The sequence below is a fragment of the Archocentrus centrarchus genome, unplaced genomic scaffold (assembly GCF_007364275.1).
Source record: "Archocentrus centrarchus isolate MPI-CPG fArcCen1 unplaced genomic scaffold, fArcCen1 scaffold_180_ctg1, whole genome shotgun sequence".
Lineage (NCBI taxonomy): Eukaryota > Metazoa > Chordata > Actinopteri > Cichliformes > Cichlidae > Archocentrus > Archocentrus centrarchus.
The window spans coordinates 1-25,340 of NW_022060225.1; the positions used below are offsets into that span (position 1 = coordinate 1).

At 39.1% G+C, this 25,340-nt stretch overlaps 2 protein-coding genes and 1 long non-coding RNA gene across 3 annotated transcripts; all 3 read left to right on the forward strand.

The window, feature by feature from the left end:
- Nucleotides 1–4,696: 4,696 nt before the first annotated feature.
- LOC115775544 (uncharacterized) lies at nucleotides 4,697–8,419 on the forward strand. The gene is made up of 3 exons (XR_004019336.1): nucleotides 4,697–4,731; nucleotides 7,120–7,322; nucleotides 8,289–8,419. It is a non-coding gene; the product is annotated as an uncharacterized LOC115775544 (long non-coding RNA).
- A 215-nt stretch (nucleotides 8,420–8,634) lies between these two features.
- LOC115775542 (sodium/bile acid cotransporter-like) lies at nucleotides 8,635–12,954 on the forward strand. Its single transcript, XM_030723051.1, has 6 exons — nucleotides 8,635–8,677; nucleotides 9,166–9,278; nucleotides 11,038–11,242; nucleotides 11,719–11,897; nucleotides 12,028–12,227; nucleotides 12,789–12,954. Exons 1-6 carry the CDS (start codon nucleotides 8,648–8,650, stop codon nucleotides 12,848–12,850), a joined length of 789 nt encoding a protein of 262 aa, XP_030578911.1. The 5' UTR covers nucleotides 8,635–8,647; the 3' UTR covers nucleotides 12,851–12,954.
- Nucleotides 12,955–17,595: 4,641 nt separating this feature from the next.
- Nucleotides 17,596–25,016, forward strand: LOC115775541 (sodium/bile acid cotransporter-like; the record flags this gene model as incomplete). Its single annotated transcript, XM_030723050.1, has 9 exons — nucleotides 17,596–17,638; nucleotides 20,263–20,344; nucleotides 20,524–20,613; nucleotides 20,731–20,745; nucleotides 21,843–21,929; nucleotides 22,327–22,439; nucleotides 22,887–23,091; nucleotides 24,538–24,716; nucleotides 24,817–25,016. Coding segments are annotated over exons 3-9 (856 nt in total), but the record flags the coding sequence as incomplete, so codon positions are not given.
- Between the last annotated feature and the right edge of the window lie 324 nt (nucleotides 25,017–25,340).

Below are 25,340 nucleotides of genomic sequence, written 5' to 3' on the forward strand. Positions count from 1 at the left end.
ATATATATATATATATATATATTTATGTATACTTTCACCCACCTCCCCTATAGTGACACATAAGCACCAACCCTGACATTCATTTCCATATACCCATATTTATGTATACTTTCACCCACCTCCCCTATAGTGACACATAAGCACCAACCCTGACATTCATTTCCATATACCCATATTTATGTATACTTTCACCCACCTCCCCTATAGTGACACATAAGCACCAACCCTGACATTCATTTCCATATACCCCTTACATAATATTATCAATTTTTATAATCTACATTCAATTAAAAATATGACGTCATCTATATGAAAATTGCTTATCTTATCTATGCTATAGATCTTTATCTATTACTGATAAGATCTTGACATGCATTTGACAGAAGGTGGTACCTTATACCTCCTACCATCCAAGAATACACAAAACACAACACACATGGGGGGATATGTGTCCTGGGGTCATGCAGCCGACTTGCAGCGCTACCTTTGGCAGGAGGAGAAAACAACACATCATGGGGAAGTTAGGTTAAAAAAAAGTCATCTGGTACAGTGCTCAAAAAGAGCACTGTACCAGGGTCCAAAAAAAACCACCTTAGCAAAGCATTTGCACATGTAAAGCTAGGACAGCGGCGGTAGGTGAGGTCAGGTCAGGAGGGAATGCAGACGGAGACGAGAGGTGGGGGCATTGTGGAGCCAGATGCCAGGTTCCAGCCAAAACAGTTCGCTGATAGTGGTGGAATTTCATCAGCGGCCGTGGTACACCAGACCCAGCTTCACAAACCACAACGCGGAGTGGGGGGGAGAGCAGCCGCACACAGAGCCCTGGAGAGAGATATGGTTGCCAACCCAAGGCCGGCAGGGGAGCCGAATTCCTGATAACAAATGTTGTTTTGGAACAGGCTGCTTGTTTTTCCAACAGCCTTCAGTCTTACTGGGAAACCATTCAAAAATCCAATATTCCAAATTCGTTGATTGCCGTCCTCACTGTGCAGAACCGAACTATATCTCCTGATCTAACCCCTCTCGCCTGCGAGCCCGCTAATCTTGCGGCTCAGGTCCACCAGGCTTTGAGTCTGAGTTTGTACGGCTCTGCTCAGCCCTTCCACCTGGGTCGGCAGCCTCTGCAGATGTCGAACTGCCGTCCAGATTTTCTTAATTTGCCAGTAAAGCAGGTATCCACCGAGCCCAAACAGAGAAGATAGCGCTACCAAAAAGCCGAATATATATGCGTCTTCCACGTCTTCCACTCCAAGGGCTGAGAAGCACACCGGTCTCCACGAGCTCCAAGAGTCGATGACGTATCCAACCGGGTCTGTTCCACTCGGACACGCAGGCTCCCCTGTCCCGGATCTCATAGTGGAAAAAAATTCGATCAATGGTGGAGAATGCCCAGTTTGCCAGATCCATGTTCCAATCTTGTTCTTATTCGGACAGTGTGTAAAAGACGCTCTCACAGCAAGCAGCACTCATGGCCTTTTCTGTGCTATTTTGTTACCCATCTGCTTCAGCTAATTGCAGAGTTCTGGAGAATTGTCACCAAAGACCTGCTGGAATCCTTTTTGGGTGGACGTGATGCCTTCATGCTCAGTCTTCTACAACTTTACAAAACAGCTGCTGCATCGGGCAGGAGGTTGGCCCTGAGCAGCATTTTGGATTGCCTTCAAAAGGAGGTATGTACTGTGTCAGGTAAACAGGTTTTTTGTGAAGGAAGACACTTGAAACACTATAATTAAAAAAGTAAAACATTTAATGTATTAAAGAATCAGAAAATATACACATATACACATGGCCATGCGGGAACCTAGAGTAAGAGTGTGCACTCTCTCTCTCTCTGAGCCCGTGTTCCTGTCTAACCAAAACATTTTTATACATGTTGTTATCTAAGCATAAACCATCTCTGGGCGCTATGAGTTGACCTTCGTCATTCAGTCTTGTTCTGGCTGGTTTTTCATGACCAGGTTCCTCTCAGTCATAGGCACATCTTCTTCCTGATGTTCTAATTTAATCAGTACAGAGAAATCTTGTCCAGATTAATGACAGAACATGGTGACATGGGTGATGTTTTATTTGTACGTTCGGTGGCCGGACCTTGAGATAAGGTGCACTGAAAGAGAGTTAGTCTAGAACTTTCTGATCTGTTGATCTCTGTCTAATGTATTATTTAATTGCTTATTATTTGGTTGATCCACTGTTAATTATTTAATTTACTGAAGTTTACCTTTAAACATTTGTCCTTTATTCACTGAGTTAAAAATAATCCCTAACAACTGTATAAAAAACATTTTCTACAAATATGTGCTAAGATTATTGTTCCTGTTTTTGTATTACATTCATGTACCTTTACCTGTTTTGGCAGGACGTAAACCAAACCAAAGAACAGCTGCCCTTCTTGGTCTCCTGTGCTACTTTTCAGACGATTCCTCCAACATAATCAGGAAGTGTAATGTAAGACCCTATATTTACATATTCTGTACTACTTTTCCATACGCACATGGTTAAAACTCGGGGACATGCAAATTGACTTAAATAACTTATAGCTATTGTGTAACACGTGATCAATAGAAAAAAAATGTAGCCCACTAGTCAGTCATGCTATCATACTCTTTTCTAATGTCGTAATGAAATCGTGATCTATTTAATAGCTAATGTGATTAAAAGTTAGCATCAGCAAGCATTTACATCAAGAAGAGTCTAAATATCCTTGCTGAGGAATCTTGTCTGACTTTGAATTCTGGATCATTATGGTGGTCTCCCAAGTAGTTTTGCCATCACCCCACTCTACAACACAGTATTAGTTTCATGTCCCTGAGTTTTTTCAGTCAAGTTTAATACACGTTTTATTATATTTGCAGGAATCATTTTATTTATTAGTGGTTGATACATAGCCTTTCAGTTCCATTATTTACAACACTCACTGACTGACACACTCACTCACTTGAAAGACATATATAGCCTTTATTTATTAATATGTCAGTGATGTTTTTAACTTGGAGAAGTAAAGATGTATATGTCTTTATGTCTTTAGGCTCATGGTGAAACCCTCGACGTGATAATGAGCGGGATGGAAGTCGGACTGCTGATCGGACATGAAAGCCCTCTGCAGGATGCATTCCCTTTAGAGGTCTTCAATGTGGCTGTGGTAGCAGAGGAAAAGATCATCCTAGATGACATCAGAGATGTGCCCACTGGCTTTGCTGTGTTACTGGGCACCATCTACTGCCTTAACCTTGAGTACCCACAAAATATGAGGTACTCCTTTGAGCTCCTGCAGAAGGTCATCATGAACATTAAACCAGACCAATGCTCTGCAAGAGTCCAAGGACTAAGAAATAAACTGCTTAGATATCGTGTGTAAAAATTTAACTTGTGTTTAAATAACACCAATGTTTTTTTGATTGTTTACAATGTTGAGCATTTTTGTTCTTTGTTCATAAAGTTTTATGAACCTGCCTACAACTCTACCTCACCTTCTCCGTGTCTGCAACCTTCTTCCTCCACTCAGGCACTCTGTCTCTCCTCCCCACGACCCCATCTTCTCTTGCTACAACCCCACTTTCTCCATCCCCCTCCCATGTGGTTTGCTATCTGGTTGTGAAAGCATGGTGTTAAAATTTATAAAGATGTTTTTATTAATAAAATTTGGATATTTTGGATAAATGCAAGCATTCAGTGTGTTCTGTCATGTATCATGTAAGTTGAAACAAATTTGAAATTTAAATTCTTTTAACTTGAAATGGAATGTTGAATTTCATATAAGTTATTTGAACTCAAAACAGAGAGTTACAATCATGCAGAAATGTGTGTTTGTTCAACTAGCTAAAGAAAGTTATTATATTGATGATGTTTGATATTTTATTGTTTTGACTTAGAATATTAAGTTGAAACAACAAGTGATAAACAGTTTTTTTGCACCGATAATGTGTAATGATTTTTTGATTTAACTCAAAGTATCAAGTTGAGACAGCAAGTGATAAAAAGTTAAATTAACTTTGACAACTTAAAGAACTACGTTAAGACAACAACAACAATGTAGTACAATCAACTTTTTGAACTTTAATTTCTGAGTTGAAACAACGATAAACTGCTAGTTCAGTTAACATGCAATTTTAAGGCAGCAGGTGGACTTTCATTTGCAAGTTTAACTGACTTGAAATGTCTTACAGTGTGTGAGTTTGTTCAGCCACTGGTCTACTGCTTAAAAGATTGTGAAAAAAAAAAATGCAACCCCCTGGAGATGTTAAGATCTTGTTTCTATGATTACAGCTTTGTGTTCACACAAAGGGCTGCAAATTCCTCTTTTTCTCTACTCTCTGACTCACTGTGGTCCCTAACCAACAGGACAAACAGAAAACATCTTTTGGGAATCGTCCTCAGGGAATTCAACAGTGCCGACGCTTTCACAGATGTTCATCTTCAAACACACAATGCATTCTTACTTTAAAGAGCTAGGCCAGCAAGGATGCACCAAAACAAAACAACTTTTGATTTCCTAAAGTTAGAGGAAGTTATTAGATGACAGTTAAAGCTGATTTTTTTTTTTTTTTTTTTAAATAACAGAAGCTCCTAGAGGGAGGACTGTCTCCTCCTCAAGCCGTGCACTAGATGGCACCTCTGCACAACTAGAAGCCTCTGTGTGTCATTTGCAGCAGATAAAAGGAGTGAAAGCAGAAAAGGAGTTGATTTTATGACACAGAGACGGGAGAAGAGTAAAGGAAGAATCTGGCCCAACAGGTAAACCAAGCACTCAATACAGCTGTGAACACATCTGTCACATTTAAGCTGCAGGGGTTTATTTCTTGGAAATCATCTGAGGGTTTTCCTCACTTCTTCCTTTTTCTACTTTCAGCAGACTGACTTCTAGGATTAGGTGTGCAATTCTCACCTTCAGCACAGTCCAGAAGTCAGTCTTGACACATCTAAGGAGCTTTTTGCTGTGCTGTCATTTCTTTTCATACATGTTTTTGTTTTTATGAGCAGAAAACTAGATGTGAAATCTTGTGAAAGCAATCTGTGTGCACACAGCATGCGAGCATGCCAGCAGGGAGGATGTGGTTTTCATATAGAGATGGAGGCACAAAGGAGTGTGAGGTTTGAAACAAGTAAATGCTGCGTGTTGTTCTTCAGTGATGCACAGATTTGCCAGATTTAAGTGGCTTCCAGTGAGGAACTGTGACATGTTAAACACACGTTAAGCACGTTTTATCCGAGTGTTTTTGGTTAAATGTAAAGCAAAAGATTCACTGCATTTGCACGCATTTATAAGATTGGTAAGAAATAATGAGGCAAGAGAACCTTTAAATCGGTTTAATTTAACTCATTCACAAGGACATAAATGGTTTCTAGCTTAAATTCAATCTAATATTACTTTTACTTAAACATAAACTTGACTTCTTTTCTCAAACCTCTCCGTAGACACTCACACTCTTGCATTACTTTTCATGCTGTGAAAGAAAAAGTCGTTTTATATCAACACATGTGCAGCACTATGTGTGCTATAAAAAGATAGGATGATATAAAGAGTGTAGTCTGCAGCACTATTACTTCAAATAACTATAAAAAAAAATCACAGGTTAGGTTACTTTTAGATTACTGCTGGCTCTTAATTTTCTGGATATTTAACCAAAATCCGTTAATACAAACCAGTTAATAATAATGTCTTAACAGGCACTGTAAGAAAAGCTGAAGATGTTTCAGAGTTTAAAAGTTTACATTAAGTGCTCCCAGGACCATATAATGTGTACTATGACCTGAACTACTGCTATCTCAGAACATGAGCTCCTTGCACGCAAAGGTCTTCTTGTCAGCACAACATCAAACTTTCTGGGAACAAGTAAACAAACCAGACACCACTGACAGCAATGCTGTGAGGAATCGGACCCTAATAGATTTTTTAAGAGTGACTTGAGGGGTGCACCATGAAACAGGTTCAGCCTGTCCAGGCTTTCTCTGCCTCGGCTGGCTTGACAAAACCTAAAAATGTATTAGCTTTCTTTATTAAAATAGGCTTTCTGCTTCAGAGTTATAGTGCCGCCCCTGTCAGAGGAACAGGTCATAGAAAGAAAGAAAAAAAAACAACTTTACAAAAAATGTAACACAGGTCCTGCAAATAAGGCAAAAAAAAAAAAGCAATGGCTCCAGAAAACTGTTAATCTTAGTAATAAATTTGTCAATACATTTTTCTTAGAACTTATTTCTAATGTGACAGTCGCGCCTTAGAGCTGTTAAACTTTAATCTAATCCGACTGAGGCACAGTGCTTATTGATTACCTTGCTGACACAGAAAACTCAGGCCCTCATTCTTGCTAACCCCTTACCTTTGGTTCATTCTGCACCACTCTGACCTGCAGAACAGCAAACACAGTAACACAAAATGCAAACAGACTATATCAGCTGTCACAGACTGCCATGAACATGAATGCCCAGTTCAAATGAAGTCAAATTCAAGTTCAAAAAAAAAAAAAACTGCGGTTTCAACCGACTTCCCTATAAATCTAAGAGCAGTCACAGTGACCAATTGCACTATTTTCTTGATATTTAAAATTGACTTAACCTCCCATATGGCAGCTCAGTGTAGCAGTACAGTACAGTATAGAATCAGAATAGTCGCTCAGACAGTTTCAGATCTCTCTGCAGATTGTTGCAGGAGAATGGGACAGCATATTTAGTGGCTGAGAGAGCTGATCTTACTGATTTTGGTTTTTGCACAAGTACAGGCATGGTAAGAAGAAAGTACACGCTCTCTCAAGCTTTTACATATCAGGACATAATAGGACATCATCTAGTCCTTACCAGGTCTTAAAATGAAGTCAACACAACTACAGATGAACAACACATGACTTGACATTACACCGTGCAATTATTTATTTATTTACCAAAAACTAAAAGTAAGCCTACAGCACAGAAAAACTTTAGCAGTGATTACTTGAAGTAACTGTTTTCTGTGTGACTTGATCAGTCTTTTATCAGCATTGTTGTGGAGGAATGTTGAGGTTTTTGATATTTGTTTATGCACAGCTCTGTTACCCTAAGACCACACAGTTTCATTCATGCTGAGGTCTGAACTTTGATTGGATCATTGCAACAGCTGGATTCTTTTCTTTTTCGGCTATTCTGTTCTAGATTGGCTGCTGTGCTTGGAATCATTGTCCTGTTGCATCACCTAATTTGGGCCAAGCTTTACCTGGCAGACAGAGGGCTTCACATTTGACTCTAGAATAATCTGGTATAAAGAGGACTTCACGGTCGACTCAGCAACTCCGAGGTGCCCAGGTCCTGTGGCTGTAAAACAAACCCAAATCAGCCCTCCACCACTCTCCTTGAAGGTATGGGGTATTTGTGCTATGCTGTTTGTTTTTTTCCAAATGTGGCGCTGCACGTTATGGTCAGACATCTCCACTTTGAACTTGTCTGTCCAGAGGACATTGTTCCAGAAGCCTTGTGATTTGTTCAGATGCAACTTTGCCAACCTGATCTGTGCTGAAGTGTTCTTTTTAGAGAAAAGAGGGCTTTCTCCCAGTGTGAAAGCACACCTGAATCCTGCAGACCAGCAAACTGCCAAACATTCTGCTTATATGGAGATGGTCACACTTCATCACTTAATCAAATGCATTTGATTAGCAGCACTTGGCTGCTTCTTATCCTCTTAATTCCTATGGAAAAAGAATGTTCTTAGTTTTTCACGCACTGCTTGCACGTTTTGGCTTGATGTGATATGCTTGGTGTTGTTTATTTGAGTTGTACTACCTAATTTTAAGATGTAGTAAGGACCAGATTAATTTTTTTCATTAAGTCCTGAAACATACATGCATTTAGAAATTTTGACTATATCTACACAGATCAGAAGAAAAAAACCCAGTCTTCTAAAGGATCATGTGTTTTTAAAATGTGTAACTTATACTCAATAGGTAAGACAGAGTGGGATCTCTGTGCCACTTAGGTATAATATTTCAGAGGTTTTTTTTGTATTGTTTAATGCACCGCTTCTGTTCTCAGGATGAAACTCAGACCAGCAAGAAATAAAGATGCTGTTGATAACTGCTCTGTTAACTGCCTGCTTAATTCTTGTCATGCTCAGATTACTTTGATGTGTAATCACAAACAGCAGCTTTTGTTTTTACTGTGCATTATGGATGTGGAAACGACAAAATTTTGATACTTTGTGTTGTTAAAATCATTGCAACTAGTTTTTTTTCATAACTTGGCTCATTTCCTAGCAGTTTATTCTGACTCTGCTCTCTCCCTCTGCCTTTGTGTCCATGGTTGGTTTTTCTCACAACTCTGAACCTTAGGTATCTCTCCTGATCTGAAGGCACCATGAACCACACAGTGGATATTCTGTCTGATCCAGATTTGTGGCACAACATAACTGCAAACACCACCTCCAGTTATACACCTATTATGCCATCAGTAATGGAAAAAAACCACAGACATCGTTTTGACAATCGTCTTATTCATCACCATGGTTTCACTCGGCTGCACCATGGAGGTGCCAAAATAAAGGTGACTTCAGCAACAAATTCAGTTGCATATGTGTGCAATGTGCAAAGAGACAATCTTTGTGCTCATATGAAAATCTCTTCTTCTGTTTCTAGCATCATATAATGAAACCTAAGGGTGTGGTTATTGCAGTTTGTCCCAGTATGGAATCATGCCTCTTACAGCTTTTTGCTTAACTAAGGTTGGTATTGATGCAAAGTTAAATGAGATTATAAATACTCCAGTAAGAAGACTGCATGCAGTATAAATTATGTACCATTTATTTGACTCAATGCATATACAGTTACAAATTAAAAACAAGTTCTGATTTGCGTATTTACCACAAATATCGGTGTTGCTGGTTTTGTTTAATTTATTTTTAATTGCCAATTACGCTGTTAATAGTGCAAAAATTGTTACCTTAATGAAATAAACCTAAAAATTGTCGCTAATTGCCATTGTCTGTTTTATATTATTGTAAATTCAAATGTCAGCAGTATATAAAAAGTGTCATCATTCAGTTGCTGACTGAAAAATTATTGCTAGATTAACCAGCAGCAGAGGGAGATGCCTCAGGTTTTCTTTCACGTGGCTTTGCTTTATTTTATTTTCACAGGCGTTTGTATCATTATTAGACATTATTGATTTTGCAGTGCCCCGCATAAGGTTATTATGACTTTTGTGTTACAGGTGTTCCAGCTCGGAGAAACAGTATCTGTGGTAGTTCTGATCTGTGGCTGCTGTCCCGGAGGAACTCTCTCCAACATCTTCACTCTGGCTCTGCAGGGGGACATGAACCTCAGGTACAAACAGGAAGCTATTAAATAAGCTCCAAAAAATGTAAATGCTTTTTATGAACAAATACACACAGACTTAAATCCTAAGAGATTTTTGGTCTGTTTTTTTTTTTTTTTGCAGAATTCAAAATCCGTTAGTGCTGAAAGAAAGAACTGCATTCTTAAATTGTTTGATGGCAACGGTTCACTTCTTCTGAGATGACTGAATTCAAAGTGTTGAATTTTCACTGCAACAACTTTAAATAACACACAGGTTAAAGATCCAAAACTGAAACCATCTGTGTGGATTTATATGACTTCTGAGAAAATATATTTAATGCTCTGGCCCTTTGAGACAGAGTTTAACAGCCTCATCTCATGTGCTAGCATTTATTTTTATGCTACCGATAGCCATATAGCATTGACACACATTATTAGAGTTGAATGACTTGCAAGGTCATTACCAGTATGGTCATTAAAGTCTTTACTTTCACTCATCTGACCTTTCACCTCATCCCTTATCTCTTCCTTATGAAGCAACAGATGATTACATTAGGCTGACATGTTTTTCAAGACATTCCAGCTTTATCTGATGTCTGATCAGTGAGGACAGCCTGAGGCGACTTATGAAGGCAATAAAACAAAATAAAGTACTACAGGATTGTTTCAGCTGCTACAAATTTGTTATGCCTGGAGCCTATCATAGCTGCCATAGGGTGAGAGGAAGGGTAGACCCTGGACAGGTTGCCAGTCTGTCGCAGGCCCCACGGATAAAAAGGAAAAAAAATGGAAATCAAATCAACATGGGAATGTTAACAATAGAGTAAAAGAATGCACCATGTACTTTAACAGCTAGAGTTACATAATGAGGTAGTGTAGCAGCTGTAAACCTCGTAACAACTTTTTGGCAGGCATGTCACTGAGTGCCAAACCTGCGGTTAACACAGGCAGAGGTTTCTGCAGGACACGGCTGGAATTTCCTCAATTTTTAGATGGGGTTGCAAAAGTAATGCATGGTCTACTCAGAGTTTCCTAAACGGTGAGCTGCACACAGGAGAAAAAGGTGGAAGAAACTGGATCAAGGTTTTGATTACATGTATATAAGTGGAATGTCCACTTTGTGCTCTGATTAACAGTTCTGAAGTCTCACTGGTGGCCTCTGTGCTTGATTTACATCTGATATGATTAAAGTCTTTTCACTGGCCTCTTGCTTCTGGTGTCAAGCCTAACACTTGACTGGAGCTGTAACATCTTTCATACTGTATTCCTGGTAAGACCAGGATTTTTTATCATGCAGTTTTCTCTTTATGACTCTGAAATGAACCCTGGGTAATGTAAATATGGCTATACCAATAAACTTATTATTATAATGTAATATAACCTCAGAATATTGATAGAGACTACACACTGAAAATAGCGTATGTATGTAGGAGCCTAAATGTACCTACCTCTGTCACAGTCATTAGTGTTCACATATTCAGTCAAAATGTCTCACAATATCTATTAAATCTTGGATGCAGGAACATCCCTTGTATGCTTTGTGAACCTCATGCTGATGGGGAAATTTTGATCATTTTGGTGCTACAATAAGGGTCGAGGGGATATATATATATATGAGGAATCTGCAAATCATGCAAGTCCCTGAGAACCAGGGACTTGCATTAATTCAGTCAGGACAGCTGACATATGGAGCTCATACTAAACCAAAACCAAAACCAAATTTGCCAAGCTGAGAGTTTTTTGGCCCAGTTGTGGATTACAGCATCACCTTTGTTTTTTCCTTCAGTATCGTGATGACTTCCTGCTCAACATTGCTGGCTCTGGGTATGATGCCTCTCCTGCTCTACCTCTACTGCCAGGGTTTGTCCAACATACAGAGCACTGTGCCTTATGTTGAAATTATTGTATCGCTGGTCTTGATCCTTGTGCCGTGTGGCATCGGCATCCTCATCAACACTTACAGGCCGCAGTACTCAAAGATCATCACAAAGGTTTGTGCATACTCACAAGAGCCTGAAGGTTGGACACCTCACAAGAACTGATTAGCAGTGATTATCCCGTTGGTACAAGGATGGCAAGTTAAAGTTAGTTAAAAGTTGAGCCCCTGAAATACAAGGACTTGTTGATTTTTCCTTGCATTTACACCACAATAAAACTGAATAACTTTGGGCCAAAATGCATAAAAAAGGCTGTGATGTGAGGAGTTTTATTACAGCATTTAACCAACACTTGATATTCATCTGACATGATGTCAGGGTTACTGATAATAGCTTTTAAACAGTATTATACATCTGTTAATCAGATGCTTATCAAATTAATCAAAGGTATTTTTTTTGCCATCAATAAACTATTAGCTTTTGTGTATCATGCTTTTGAAAGCCTGTGAAAATGAGGGACCGTGTATAAAAATAGCTATAATTTCTAAACATTTATGGTGGTGATGTGTTCTCTGTCCTGTCGTTCACAGGTAGGCCTCTCTTTGATGATGGCTTTTACTCTGGTGATCGCCATCGTAACCGCCACAGTAAACAAAAGCGTTATCCTGACTGTGGTGTCGCCTATACTCTTGGCCATCGCTGCCCTCATGCCTTTGATTGGCTACTCCTTTGGATATGTCATCTCTGCGATCTTCAGACTCAACCAGGCGTAAGCTGTTTGATTTATTTCAGCCACTGATGGATGCTGTGACATGTCAAAGCAGTCACATCAGGGATTAAAGAATTATGAGCCTTTCTGTATATAGTCATGACTTATGAACAAGTGTGTGTGCCGTCAGGGAGCGGAGGACCGTTTCTATGGAAACAGGCTGTCAGAATGTCCCGCTGTGCACCACCATATTGAAGATAGCCTTCTCCCAGGAAGTGATGGGCCCTCTGTTTCTGTTCCCAATGGTCTACGGGTCTTTTCAGCTGTTGGAGGCGGTGACGCTCATCGTGCTGTTTAGGTGCTACCAAAGATTCACGAGAAAGGAGAAAGGTAAGAATGACAGCAGGTTTCAGCAGCTACCTGTTAACAAAGGCCTCTTATGACTATTAGCAGCATAACATTGTATTTTCACGAAGTACATTTAAGGACAGCACTCAAATCGTTACCTGATGAAATAGCAACAATTCTAATGATTGATTATTTCAGTGATCCTCAGAACTATTAGGTAGGGGTAATTTATTTGGTACATTTTCATTATTATCCATTTATATGCTTTCATAATTTGTCAAAACTTGTCTTGTCAAAATGTCTGTTATATAAAAATGATCAAGAGTCAAAACACTAATGAGGAACAGTGACATGAAAAAACAAGTTGTGGCTAGGAGGTGCTGCTTCCTGTTCTTAGATTGCATTTCTGCATACACACACACACACACACACAAAAGGCCAAATCACGTCCCAAAATCCTATCAAAGTATAACTATATGATCATATTTTGTTTAGGCAGATGAATGACCAAACCTTAGAATTTAACATTTAACCACATGTTTAGCAACTAATGTGCAAGAGCTTGGTTTGTGATTGTAATGCACCTGTCCGTCTGACCCACAGAGACTTACCAGCCGGGGGTCACTGGAGAGGAGCTGAAAGAGACTCCTAAGGGGACTGTATGACATCAGCTACCACCTATATTTTTCTGTTACTGTGAACTCTTACACCAGCTGACTAAAACAGAAAAAAATGTACAACTTTAGGGCATTTTTCTGATTATTTTAGTATATTATAATCTGAAACTTGTAAATGTTTCTGTAACTGTAGTTATAAAGCACTAATAAAGACAAAATCCAGCTTTAATAAATAAAAAGAAATCGAGTCTATTTCTTTCTACATCATACATAATGTCAGATACCCAAACAACCTCAACTGGCTCCGTTCGATGTGGAGGAAGGATGCTTCAGTCGGTGACTCCTACTGGGGATTTCAACGCTCATGTGGGCAATGTCAGTGACACCTGGAGGGGCGCGACTGATCCGAACCTGAGTGGTGTTCTATTATTGGACTTCTGTGCAAATCACAGTTTGTCCAAAACAAACATCATGTTCGAACATAAGGATGAAAATGTAGTACATGTAGTACCAGGACAAACTAGGTTAATGTTTGTCCATTGTGGAGGTGTGGAACGAGGTGTGTGGAGCTGTGGCTGCAAGTTGGTTGGTGCTTGTTGCGGTGGTAATCTTCAAGCCAGATGTTGGACACTGGAGGTGAAGTGAGTTATCAAGCTGAAGAAAGAGTCCTATTGGGCTTGGTTAGCTTGTGGGATTTCTTCTGATAGGCTGATGGATATTGGCAGGCCAAGCGGAAGGGCTCGGGTGGTGGCTGAAGCAGAAACTCGGGTGTGGTAGAAGTTCGGTGAGGCGATGAGAAAAGAGTTTCGGACTGCCCCAGAGCAATACTGGCAAATTGTCAGGCGACTCAAGATACTCACACGTGTATAGTGGGGCGGTGTACTGCTGACTTCAACTGAAGATACATTCGGGTGGTGGAAGGAATATTTCAGAGGACTTCCTTAATCCTACTGACACATCTTCAGTAGAGGAGTTCTTCTGAATTGGCTGAACTGGGGTGGTGGTTCCCATCTTCACAAAGGGCGACTGGAGGGTGTGTGCTTCAACTATTGAATGATTACACTCCTCAGCCTCCCCTGGGCAGTCTATGCCAGGGTGCTTTAAAGGAGAGTTCGTCCGTTAATCGAACGACAGATTTAAGAGGAACAATGCGATTTTTCATCCTGACTAGAGAATGTTGGACCAGCTCTTTATCCTACGTGGAAGTTCATCCATCCAGTCTACATGTTTTGTAGACTTGGAGAGGGCATTCAGCCGCGTCCCTCAAAGTATAGTGGGGGGTGCTGGGAGTATGGGGTGTCTGGCCTATTGTTACTACTGGATACTTTTGGATATGTCACATGTGCATCATTCTCACCTTTGAATGACAATTAGCAGCAGAAAATGTCCTTGATCAGACGGTCTAAGAGGGTGACTACTACAGTAGGGCTCAGCAATCATGAATTATTGAGGAAAATTAATAATAATTAAGAAAAATTAAGAAGCATGTCCATTGTAAACCTGGTGTGGGTTTGTACTATTTTTCACATTCAGAAACAGACTACCACAGCAACCAAACACTCAAAACCACACCTCAGTGCCCAGGACTACCTGAACTCTGAACCTGCTGCAACAGATTATTCAGCCATTAGCCATTGTGCTTGCTGACCTGTTCACCAGAGCTCATCCATTTTCCTCTGAGTATTATGCTATAATATGCTGATTACCACCATATTGTGTTACTATATTGTTGTGGTTTTTCTAACTCAGTTAAACAAATCTTTGATATAATTGTTTCATTTAGATCGCATACATACCATGAATATATAATATGTAGAAGTTTGTCCTTGTGTATATATTAAGTTTCTTTAATGCGAAGATTACTAAAGGCCTCCTAGAAAAACGACTACAGTAATATTAATATTAATTTCCAAAGTCATAATCACTAAAATACTGAAGACTTCAGCAATCCTGACATATGTTGCAGCTCAGAAAGCACACAGAGACTGTTAGGGGAAGTTTTGATATTTGAAACATGTCAAATAACCTGCTAATTACACACACTATTTATGGGTTTAGGCTTATCTTCTATAATACTAGCCGGAGCTCTCAGCTAGATGCTAAAGTTCAGCGAACACAACAGTACTGAGCAAACATCTTCCTGCTGTCAGCTGGAAACAACACCAAGCTACAGCACACTAAAAATGAACTCTGCACAGGACTAAGTATTAAACTGCCTTTCAGACTGACTTCTCACTAACTGAAAGCCGCTCCAAAAAACGGAGTTGTGGTCCATTTTAGCCCCTGATTTCAGCTAAAGCACTTAAAAAATGACTCATTTCAATGAGGTTTGACCTGAAGAACACAACCTTTCAATGTCTTAACCAACCTCCCCCCAAAATTCCAACTACGTACAACAAAGGTTTTTTTTTTTTTTTAAAGTTGACCCTATATATATGAACGACGTTATAACATGAGAGGACCTGAAGGAGTCTACTGTGTGACATCAATCACCTCCCATATATTTTAATGTGAATTCTCAGACGGCGAGCACAAAAGCCAGCAGCTGATTGAACAAAGGATGTGCTACTGTAGGGCAGACATTTCTTGATTATGATATTTTAATCTCATACCTGTAAATGCATTTGTAACTTTGGTTATAAAGCACTGATCGAGACAAAATCTAGTTTTAATTAAAACTCTTTTATTGGTTGAGTCTACTGTCTTTCTACACAGTACAAACTCCCATAATAGTTTTCACTGAAAATAAAATCTTCATGCACAAAATGTATTTTTCCAATCTCTCATCCACAACATCAATAAGTATCATTGGAATTACTTTAAAATAAAAGTCGTTAATCTGTACACAAACCCTAAATAAAAACAATGTAAGCAAAACCACTGTAAAAGTAAATGCTGACTTTATTCTTGAGAGTTTTTAGTCTTTTATAATAAGAAAGTCACTACAAGAAAATGTGGGGTACATGAATTGAATTTACTGTACAGCTATTTAACTGATGGACCAGTGTGCTTAATTATACACAACTGTTCTGATAGAGAGGCTGCCAGTGCTATTTACACTGGTGTTTTAAGCACAAACTGGTAAATTATAGTTGAGAGATTCATTTAACTGACCTAGATGCTGGTTCACCAGGTGTTATGATATGAGTCCAGACCTTGTTGACTGATGAGAGAGAGTGCATAAACAGCATCACTGTGCACAGAAATTCTGTTTAAGATGACTGGATGACTCTCGGGGTGGCTGAGTTGCTCATCTTGGAGGGGCACTTGGCAGGCTGCTTGGATTTGGAGGTTGGGGAGGAGGTACCACAGGTGGTTGAGCAGGAATGGTTGTGGGGGACCAAGACGCAGAGTGACCACAGGAACGGGACCATGTACAAGAGGAGCGAGCGACTTCTCTACCTGAGGGGGAAAAAAAGGAATGATTAAAACAGCTTCATACCAATCAAACAAACAAACAAACTGAAAAACTATTTTGATGGTTCCAGCTTCAATATAAGGATCAAGAAGCCAAGCTGATATTTACATTATACATGCATTATCCTCGAGGTCTCGCAGTATCTTCTCATGATCTGATCAAAGAACAGACGGCTTTGCTGTATCTATGCTACTGTTTTAAGGGGGTGGAAAGAAACCAAGCTGTGAGTGCTCTACTGAGAAGAGTGTTCATGCACAGCAATCAAAAACCAGTACAATATTAACTTCACCATGTGTTTGTAAACTGCAGAATTCAGTAACACAGGTGTAACATTTGTTCAGGTGTACTCAATGGTTCATCTAATGTTAATAGTTCTTCTAGTGTGTACCTACTTGGTGATGTTATAACTCAGCTCACAAACATATTTGCCTTTTGACACACAAGCAGCTTTTCTTCGTTCAAGTGAATTCAGTTCTTTGAAAGCAGCACTGATTCGTTACACTTGGGTGAATTAATTGTGATAGTACAGCTTTTTTTTATGATTAACATGTAATGTGAAAAAATGGAAGCCATCAATTCAGCATTTTACGTGTTAAAAAAAAGGGGCAAATAATTGCACTACATTAAGCTCTAATGTCAGAATTTGTTAATAAAAAAAATATCTTTTAAAGCAGTTACACAGGGGGATTTTGGAAATTTGTCTGTCACCTGAATTTGTTTTATTTTATTTTTTCATTATTATTTGCCTCGATGTGTTCACAAAATTAAATCTACCTTCAAGGCTGCTCATCATTTAATTTTAGTAAAGTAATGCAGGACTTGTGTGCTCCGGCTCATCTTTATTCCATTTCTGCAGCAGTGATAAACCCAGAGGGAGCAGTTAATAACATTTTAAACTTTCAAGCAGCCTCTTCATGACTCACAGCAGACTGCAGTCTGTGCAGCATGTCATCTGTAGATCCCTTTGAGTAATTTACAATAAAAGATCTTTTTGGAAAAGCCAATCATTGGTCCACCTGCAACAGTCCCTCTTGCCTGTATGTTTGTTCAGCCACTGGTCTTCTGTTTTAGTAGATTTTGAAAAAAATGTCGGAGTTGTACATCCTCAAGGACACGTTGCATTCTTACTTGAATGAATTAGATGAGCAAAAACCCACATAAACAAATCGACAGCTTTTGATTTCCTAAAGTTAATGGAAGTTATTGGGTAATAAGATTTTTTTTTTATTACAGAAGCTCCTGGAGGAGAATTGCCTCCTCTGAAGGTGCTGAAGTCAGCCGTGCACTAGATGGCACCTCTGCACATTCACAAGCCTCCATGTGTCACTTGTAACAGATAAAAGGAGCGACAGCCCAAAAGGAGTTGATTTTATGACACAGAGACGAGAGAAGAGTAAAGGAAGAATCTGGCCAAACAGGTAAACCACCCACTGAATACAGCTGTTATCGTGTTTGTCCAGCTTAAACTGCAGGGGTTTATTTCTTGGAAATCATAGTTTTTCATTCATGTTCTTGTTTATATGAGCAAAAAACAGACGTGAAATTTTGGGAAAGCAATTTATGTGCACATGTTAGCATAACAGTAGAGAGGATTTGGTTGTTATATAGAGATTGAGGCATAAAGGGGTGTCCCTTTTTTCAGAATAACCTCAGCTTTCAATATCTAGCAGTTATTTTATATTATTGTGAGTTAAGACAATGTAACAACAGTTTAAATTATGTTTTATCCAAATGTTTCTGGTGTAATATCAAGAAGAAGATTCACTGCATTTGCACGTCATTTAAAAGATCAGAAATAGTGAGTGGCAAGCGAACCTTTAAATCACTTTGATTAAAGTCCTTCAGAAGGGACAAATCGTTTCTAACTTAAATTAACTCAGCGTTGCTTCTAAAATTCTTTTAACTGTAACATAAACGTTTTCATACAGCCACCCTCAAGCCCGAGAACTTGAAGCCGTTTCAACCTTCAACACTGTAATGGTCAGCACATTTAATGGTCACATTAAAGCTGACTGCTATCGACTGCTAACTCGAAACACCGATCTTGTTTTAGGAAAAGAATAATCTTTCTTGGAACAAGTAACTAAGGTAGAAATCATTAACAGAGTTGCATTGACATTAAACACCTTTTTAAAGCGTGACTTAAGGGGTGCATCATGTAGCAGGTTCAGCCTATCTTCTTCATCTTAGCTGGCTCGACAAACTTATTGACCCCAGTTATCAACTTTGATCACTAAAGTCTGTCTATGAAGGTTCTCAGCCATCCGGGTCATTGTAGAGCTTAAAAAAATGACAAATGGACTTCTTAAAGTTTTTGGGGACATTTCACCTCTCATCCAAGGTATTTAAACCCTAGTGGGGTGTGAAAAAAGGCCAGGGTCATTACCATCAGGGGTTTCGGGTGAAACCACTATGAGACCTTGCCCACCCCTTATCAAGTCAAGTCATGTCAAGTCAAGTTTATTTATAAAGCACATTTAAAACGACGTTGACCAAAGTGCTGTACAAGAACTATAACCCCAAGGACTATACTAAATAAAAAAATAAATAAATAAATAAAAAATAAAATAAAATATATAATAATAATACATAAATAAATAAAAATAAATAAAATAAAGACATTAAAAGACAATAAATAACATAAAACAAAAAACATTTAAAACAAATACCATAAAATACCATGAAGCAATCGTCTAAAAGGAGGTAGTACTGCAGTCAAATGCCAAGGAAAAAAAATGTGTTTTTAATAAAGATTTAAATGTGTGTATCGTCTGAGCTGTGCGGATATGGAGAGGTAGATCATTCCATAGCTTTGGTGCTGCTGCTGCAAAAGCTCGATCACCTCTCTGTTTTAGTCTGGTTTTAGGCCTCTGTAAGAGCAGCTGGTTAGATGACCTCAAAGCTCTTACAGGGGTGTGACTGTGAAGCAGCTCAGACAGATACAAAGGTGCCAGTCCATTTAAGGCTTTAAAAGTAAGCAATAAAATCTTAAAATTGATTCTTAAATGGACAGGGAGCCAGTGAAGGGATGACAGGACCGGGGTAATGTGTTCATGCTTTTTTATACCAGTTAAAAGACGAGCTGCCGCATTCTGGACTACCTGCAGGCGGCGCACAGATGATTGATCTATGCCAAAACACAGGGAATTACAGTAGTCCAGGCGGGAAGTAATAAAAGCATGAATAACTTTTTCCAGGTCCTGTTGCGGGAGATAAGGTTTTACCTTGGCAATGACTCTAAGTTGGTAAAAACTGATTTTAGTAACAGCACTTATTTGCTTCTCCAGTTTAAAATTGCTATCTAAAATGACACCAAGATTTTTTACAGCATCATGACAGTGAGGAGCCAAATGACTTGGAGTGCCAGAGGAGTTGCTTGAGGGGTCAAATTTGCCAAAGCATATGACCTCGGTTTTGCTTTCATTAAGATTTAGGAAATTGTTTCTCATCCAGGACTTAATGTCACTGAGACAGTTCAGCAGGGGTTCCCATGGATCTCTGCAAGTGATCTACTGAGGTCACCTGAAGTAAGGCGTGAGTGGGGCTTTGGGGGCCTGGAAAGTGATCTCAAGACTGCTTGGTAGGTGAATGGCAGCTGGTGTCATAAGCCACCACCTCAGGTGAACTTCTGCACCTTGGACAAAGGGCGAACATTTGAGGATGCCAGTGTTCACATTTTGGACTGGGAAGACCGATTATTTGAAAGAGGAGTAAAAGAAGCCATCTATGTCCACTGTGAACAACCATTATTAACCTTATAAAGCCAACCGTGTCTTCGGGACACAGCGTACTTCAAAAGCCCCGCTGTTCGCAGACTTCCGGCAACAATTACCATAATAACCATATAACCAATTTCTCACTTCGGGCAAGGTCTCACAGGGGGTTCACCTGAAACCCATCATGGTAATGACCCATGCTTTTTTTTTCACATCTTTGCTCATGCAATAATGCACATGAATGATAGTGGGCCAATGACCATTTCCAAAAGGGACAACCACACTGCAGTTTAAATACTTGGGACTCTCCACCTTTTGGGTTTTAGAACTGAAGAAGCCTCTTGAATGGGGGATGAAACATCTTCAACAACCTTGGCCTTTTTTCAAGCTCTTGAGACTTTCACTAAAGTAAGGCTTAACAAACTGCATATGAAAAATGTATTCCCACAGTTCCGAATCTGTATCACAAGAATGGCTCAATTAAAGCTGTTAATTACTGCTCTGCCAACTGCCTGCTTAAATGTTTATTCTCTTACTCTGCTCTGTCTTCCTTCATGTCCGTGTGTGGTTTGTCATTCGCCGCTCAGAACCTCAAGTGTTTCTCCTGATTCGAAGGCACCATGAACAACACAACAGACCTTATAACTCATCCAGATTTGTGGCTCAACATGACGGCTGTAAACACCACCTCAGTTTACTATCCTGTTTTGTCATCAGCAATGAACAAAGCCATTTCAATAATAGTTATAATTGTCATCTTCATCACCATGATTTCACTTGGATGCACCATGAAGGTGTCTCAGATCAAGGTGACTTCAGCAGTGAATTCAACCATATATGTGTTCCATACTGGTGCATCTCAAAGCATAAGAGTATTGTAACAAAGCTTGAAAAAAATAATTAAAAATGTCTAAGTTTATATATTTATATTCATTCCACATAAGCAGACGTCCTTATCCCCAGCAACACTTCCCAAAACCTCCAAAGGGAGACATGCTAACCAAAAAGCCAGCATCAGATTATTTGAATATTTTCTGAGAACAGTCAAAAAAGGGATTTACAAGGCAGAATATCCAACTTCTGAACTGAAAAACGTATTAATGTATACTATCAGTTGGGATTCCTTTACAATACATTTGTGCATCATTGTGGCATGGCATGGAGGCAATCAGCTTGTGGCACAACTAAGGTGTTATTGAAGCCCAGAATAATTTGATGGTCTTCAGAATATCTGTATATTTGGGTTGGATATTGCGCTTCTTCCTCTTGAAAACACTAATTTTTTCTGTGGGGTTCAGGTCAAGCAATTGGATGACCAAGTAAAGTAGACTGATAAAATGATCACCACACAAATTGGTATTAGTTTGTGGCGCTTTGTGTAGGCACTAAATCCTGCCGAAAAATGAACTCTGTATCTCCATAAAGCTTGTCAGTAGATGGAAATTCTCCTGGTAGTCGGCTGAACTGACTTTGGATTTGATAAAGCACCAGTACAAGCAGAGGTAGATGACGTAGCATCCCAAGTTATCAGAAACTGTAGAAACTTCACACTGGACTTCAAACATCGCAAGAATCCAAGACTTTCAATTTAAAATGAAATGTAAAGTTCACTTTGCACCACTGAGCAGCAGTCTAGTTCTTTTTCTTCTAAGCCTACCTAAGACTCTTCTGACGTTGTCCCTGAACTACTGTCAAGTCAGCAGTCTTCCCCATAATTTGAGAGAATTCTGATTTTCATGAGCTAATGAACATTATCTGTAGGAATGAATATAGAATACATGAAAGTTAGCCTTTTTGAATTAAACTACACAGTATTCTAATTTTGAGGTGTGCTAGTATGTGTTTATAAACAGAGAGATAATCTTTATGATCATTTTAAGATTTGCATACCTTCTTCTCTTTCCAGTATCACCTAATGAAACCAAAGGGGGTGGCTATTGCAGTTGTGGCCCAGTATGGCATCATGCCTCTTACAGCCTTTTGCTTAGCTAAGGTTGGTGTTTACACAAACTTATAGAATATAAACATGCAGTATAAATAATGAAATTTTCATTTATCTTTTATATGTAAAGTCACAAATAAGGACATTAAGCGATCATTTGTGTGTCCCACAAAATTAGGAGAGGAACATCTAATAAAAATGTAAAAATTTCATTAAATGAATAAAAAAAGAGAAATGAAAGAAATGATTCCATACAGTACATTTAGAGTACATTATCTAGTATTTATATGTTTAATGCATTTTCTTTCAAATGCTTTAATTGTGTTGCTGTACTTTATTTCCACATTTTATGTTTCCATAGCTGACAACAGACCAGCACTTGTCTCACTGTTAGATATTATCGGTATTTGCATCATCTGTAAGAGGTTTTTATGATTCTGTGTTACAGGTGTTCCAGTTCGGTGATATAACAGCTGTGGTTGTTCTGATCTGTGGCTGTTGTCCTGGAGGAGCTCTCTCCAACACCCTGACTCTGGCTCTGCAGGGAGACATGAACCTCAGGTACACACAGGAAGTCATATTATTGTAATATATAAATAAATAAGCTCCAAAAGGAATGTAATTTGAGGTGATTAATGCTCAGACAGAAAACTCCACAATGTTCTTTATCTCTGGGACAGCCAGTCAACACGTGCACAACCTGTTTGTGTTTATGAAGAGTCTCACACTATATCTGCCTGTGCAATTTTCATCAGTAACACAAAGAGAGTCACAATCCTGGCAGTCTGATTTTGGCATTTCTTGGTCAGCAGGATGCAGGAACATCCCCAGTACACTATCTGTGAGCACCATGCTGACAGGGAAATTCTGAGCATTTTGGAGCTACAAGAAAGCTCTAAAATGCTCCAAAATATGAGGAATCTGCAAATCCTAAAGTCTCTGAAAACAGAAATTATGTTAGTTTCTGGTCCAGTTGTGGATTCCAGCCACTCTTGTCTTTTCTTTCAGCATTGTGATGACCTCCTGTTCTACGTTGCTGGCTCTGGGTATGATGCCTCTCCTGCTCTTCCTCTACTGTCAGGGCTTCCCCAACATGCATAACACTGTGCCTTATGTTGAAATTACTGTATCGTTGGTCATGATGCTTGTGCCATGTGGCATCGGCATCCTCATCAACGCCTACAGGCCGCAGTACTCGAAGATGATCACAAAGGTTTGTGCATACTCACAACAGCCTGATTAGCAGTGTTGATTCACCCATTGGTACAGGGGTGGCAAATAAACAATTTACTGACATTTTTAATCTTTGTTTAGCAAAAATACAAAAAAACCCTGCAGATTTCAACCACTTAAACGCTAGAATTTGATGTTTTTTTTCTTGATAAACTAAGTAACTTTGGACATTTTAGACTAGACTGTGTCTCCGAGCTTCAGTAATTTCTGTATAAGACATGGATTCATACATAATCTGAGTTGAAAGACATATTTACAGCAGCAGGATCTGATTGTCAAGCTCCTCGAATGGTCCAATTTAGTTTGAGTGTTTAAATAACACGCTGATATATGTGTTTCTAACTGCTTCACCTGGTATGTTAACTTTTCTGATCAATCCAAGATACTTGATTATTACCCGATCAGCCAAGAAAATAAAAACTGATGCAATATATACATGTTGCGACATTAATCAAAGGTTTCTTGCAATCAGTGAAATATCTGCCATGTTTTTCTGTATGATCTCAAGAATTTTAAACTCCCATACAAAAATTTTCTCTGACTTTCAGAGTTAAAAGTGAATTTTCCCAGTCAGGAATCCATTTTTCACATGAACACACAATACATACTATATTATACTATATACACTTTATTAGGGACACCTAATTTGTTTTGACATGGATTCAACAAGATGCTGGAAAGATACCTCAGATTTTGGTCCACACTGACATGATAGCATCACAATGTCACTGATTTTTTGGCTGCGCATCCATGATGGGAATTAACCATTCCACCACATCTCAAAAGTGGTGAAATGCTGGAAGCAGCCATCAGAAAATGGGTACACTGTGGTCATAAAAGCATGGACATGGTCAGCAACTATACTCGAGTGGGCTCTTGCATTTAAAGGTGCTCAGTTGGTGACAAAGTGTGCCAGGTCCATCTGGTCTGAGTACCAACAACCAACTGGAACTTCAGCAGGTTGTCTTGACCATGTCTACATGCCTAAATGCACTGAATTGCTACCGTGTATAGATACAAATACAGTACCAGTCAAAAGTCTGGACACATTCACCTATGAATGGGTAAATGTGTCCAAACCTTTGAATGGTACTGTATTTGTATGAATGACCAGTTGAACAGGTGTACCTAACAAAGTGGCTGCTAAGTATATACTGTATGGGAACTGGAGGAACATGGGGATCCAGGCTGAAATAAACTACAGTGTAAGCATGTCACTGTTTTTGGACACTAATAAGGCTCTATGTCACAGAGAAATCAGACTTTACTGTACTGTACTTGTTCATTTATCCATTTATTCTTCTTTTCATGGAATTTGATGACAATAAGTAAAATATAAAACTATCAACACACTAACTCGTTAAACATATTATAGAACCATAATAGAAGCCAAATGGTGATTTGTTTCCTGTCTTGATGTTCTCAGGTAGGCATCACTATAATGGTGATTTTTGGTGTGGTGACCTTAACTTTAACTAGCATTGGATTAGGAGGCATCATCGTGGCTCTGCTGTCTCCTCCACTTTTGGCCACCGCTGCTCTCATGCCTTTGATAGGCTACTCCTTTGGATATATCATCTCTGCAATCTTCAGACTCAGCCAGGTGTAAGTTAGATTTAATTCAGCTACTAATGCACATTGTGAGGGGTTGTATGAGCCTTTTTGTATATATAACAGAGTTGTGAATGAGTCTATCTGCCCTTAGGGAGCGGAGGACCATTTCTATGGAAACAGGCTGTCAGAATATCCAGCTGTGCACCACCATATTGAAGATAGCCTTCCCCCAGGAAGTGATAGGCCCTCTGTTTCTGTTCCCAACAGTCTACGTATTGCTTCAGCTGTTGGAAGCAGTGGTAATCTTCACACTGTTTAGGTGCTACAAAAGGCTTACAAGAGAGGATACAGGTAAGAGCGACAGCAGATTTCAGAGTTTGCATAGTAACCAAGGTGTTTTATGGGTATTAACACCATAATATTGTATTTTAACAAAGGAAGTAACAGTTCCAAGGTTTTCTAAGGTTGACTTAATAACAGCAGAGTTCCAAACCTCCTTCCAAAATGTGCGCTGGAAACTTCATGGCATGGTTTCCATAGGCACACAGCTGCTGTAGGTAAAATGTGTAGGTAGTCCTGTATGTTTGTCCATATACTACATGTTGTATCCTTATTTCATTGTTATTAATTCATAAGTTACATTTCATGGTTTTCATTTTATTAGTTAAAAGAAAA

Bases quoted from the DNA above. Each gene is read 5' to 3' on its own strand.
- LOC115775542 (XM_030723051.1), top strand. From the start codon at position 8,648: ATGCCTCTTACAGCTTTTTGCTTAACTAAG. The intron at 9,279-11,037 runs GTACAAACAGGA...TTTTTCCTTCAG, and splicing joins CAGGGGGACATGAACCTCAG to TATCGTGATGACTTCCTGCT. The intron at 12,228-12,788 runs GTAAGAATGACA...TCTGACCCACAG, and splicing joins ATTCACGAGAAAGGAGAAAG to AGACTTACCAGCCGGGGGTC.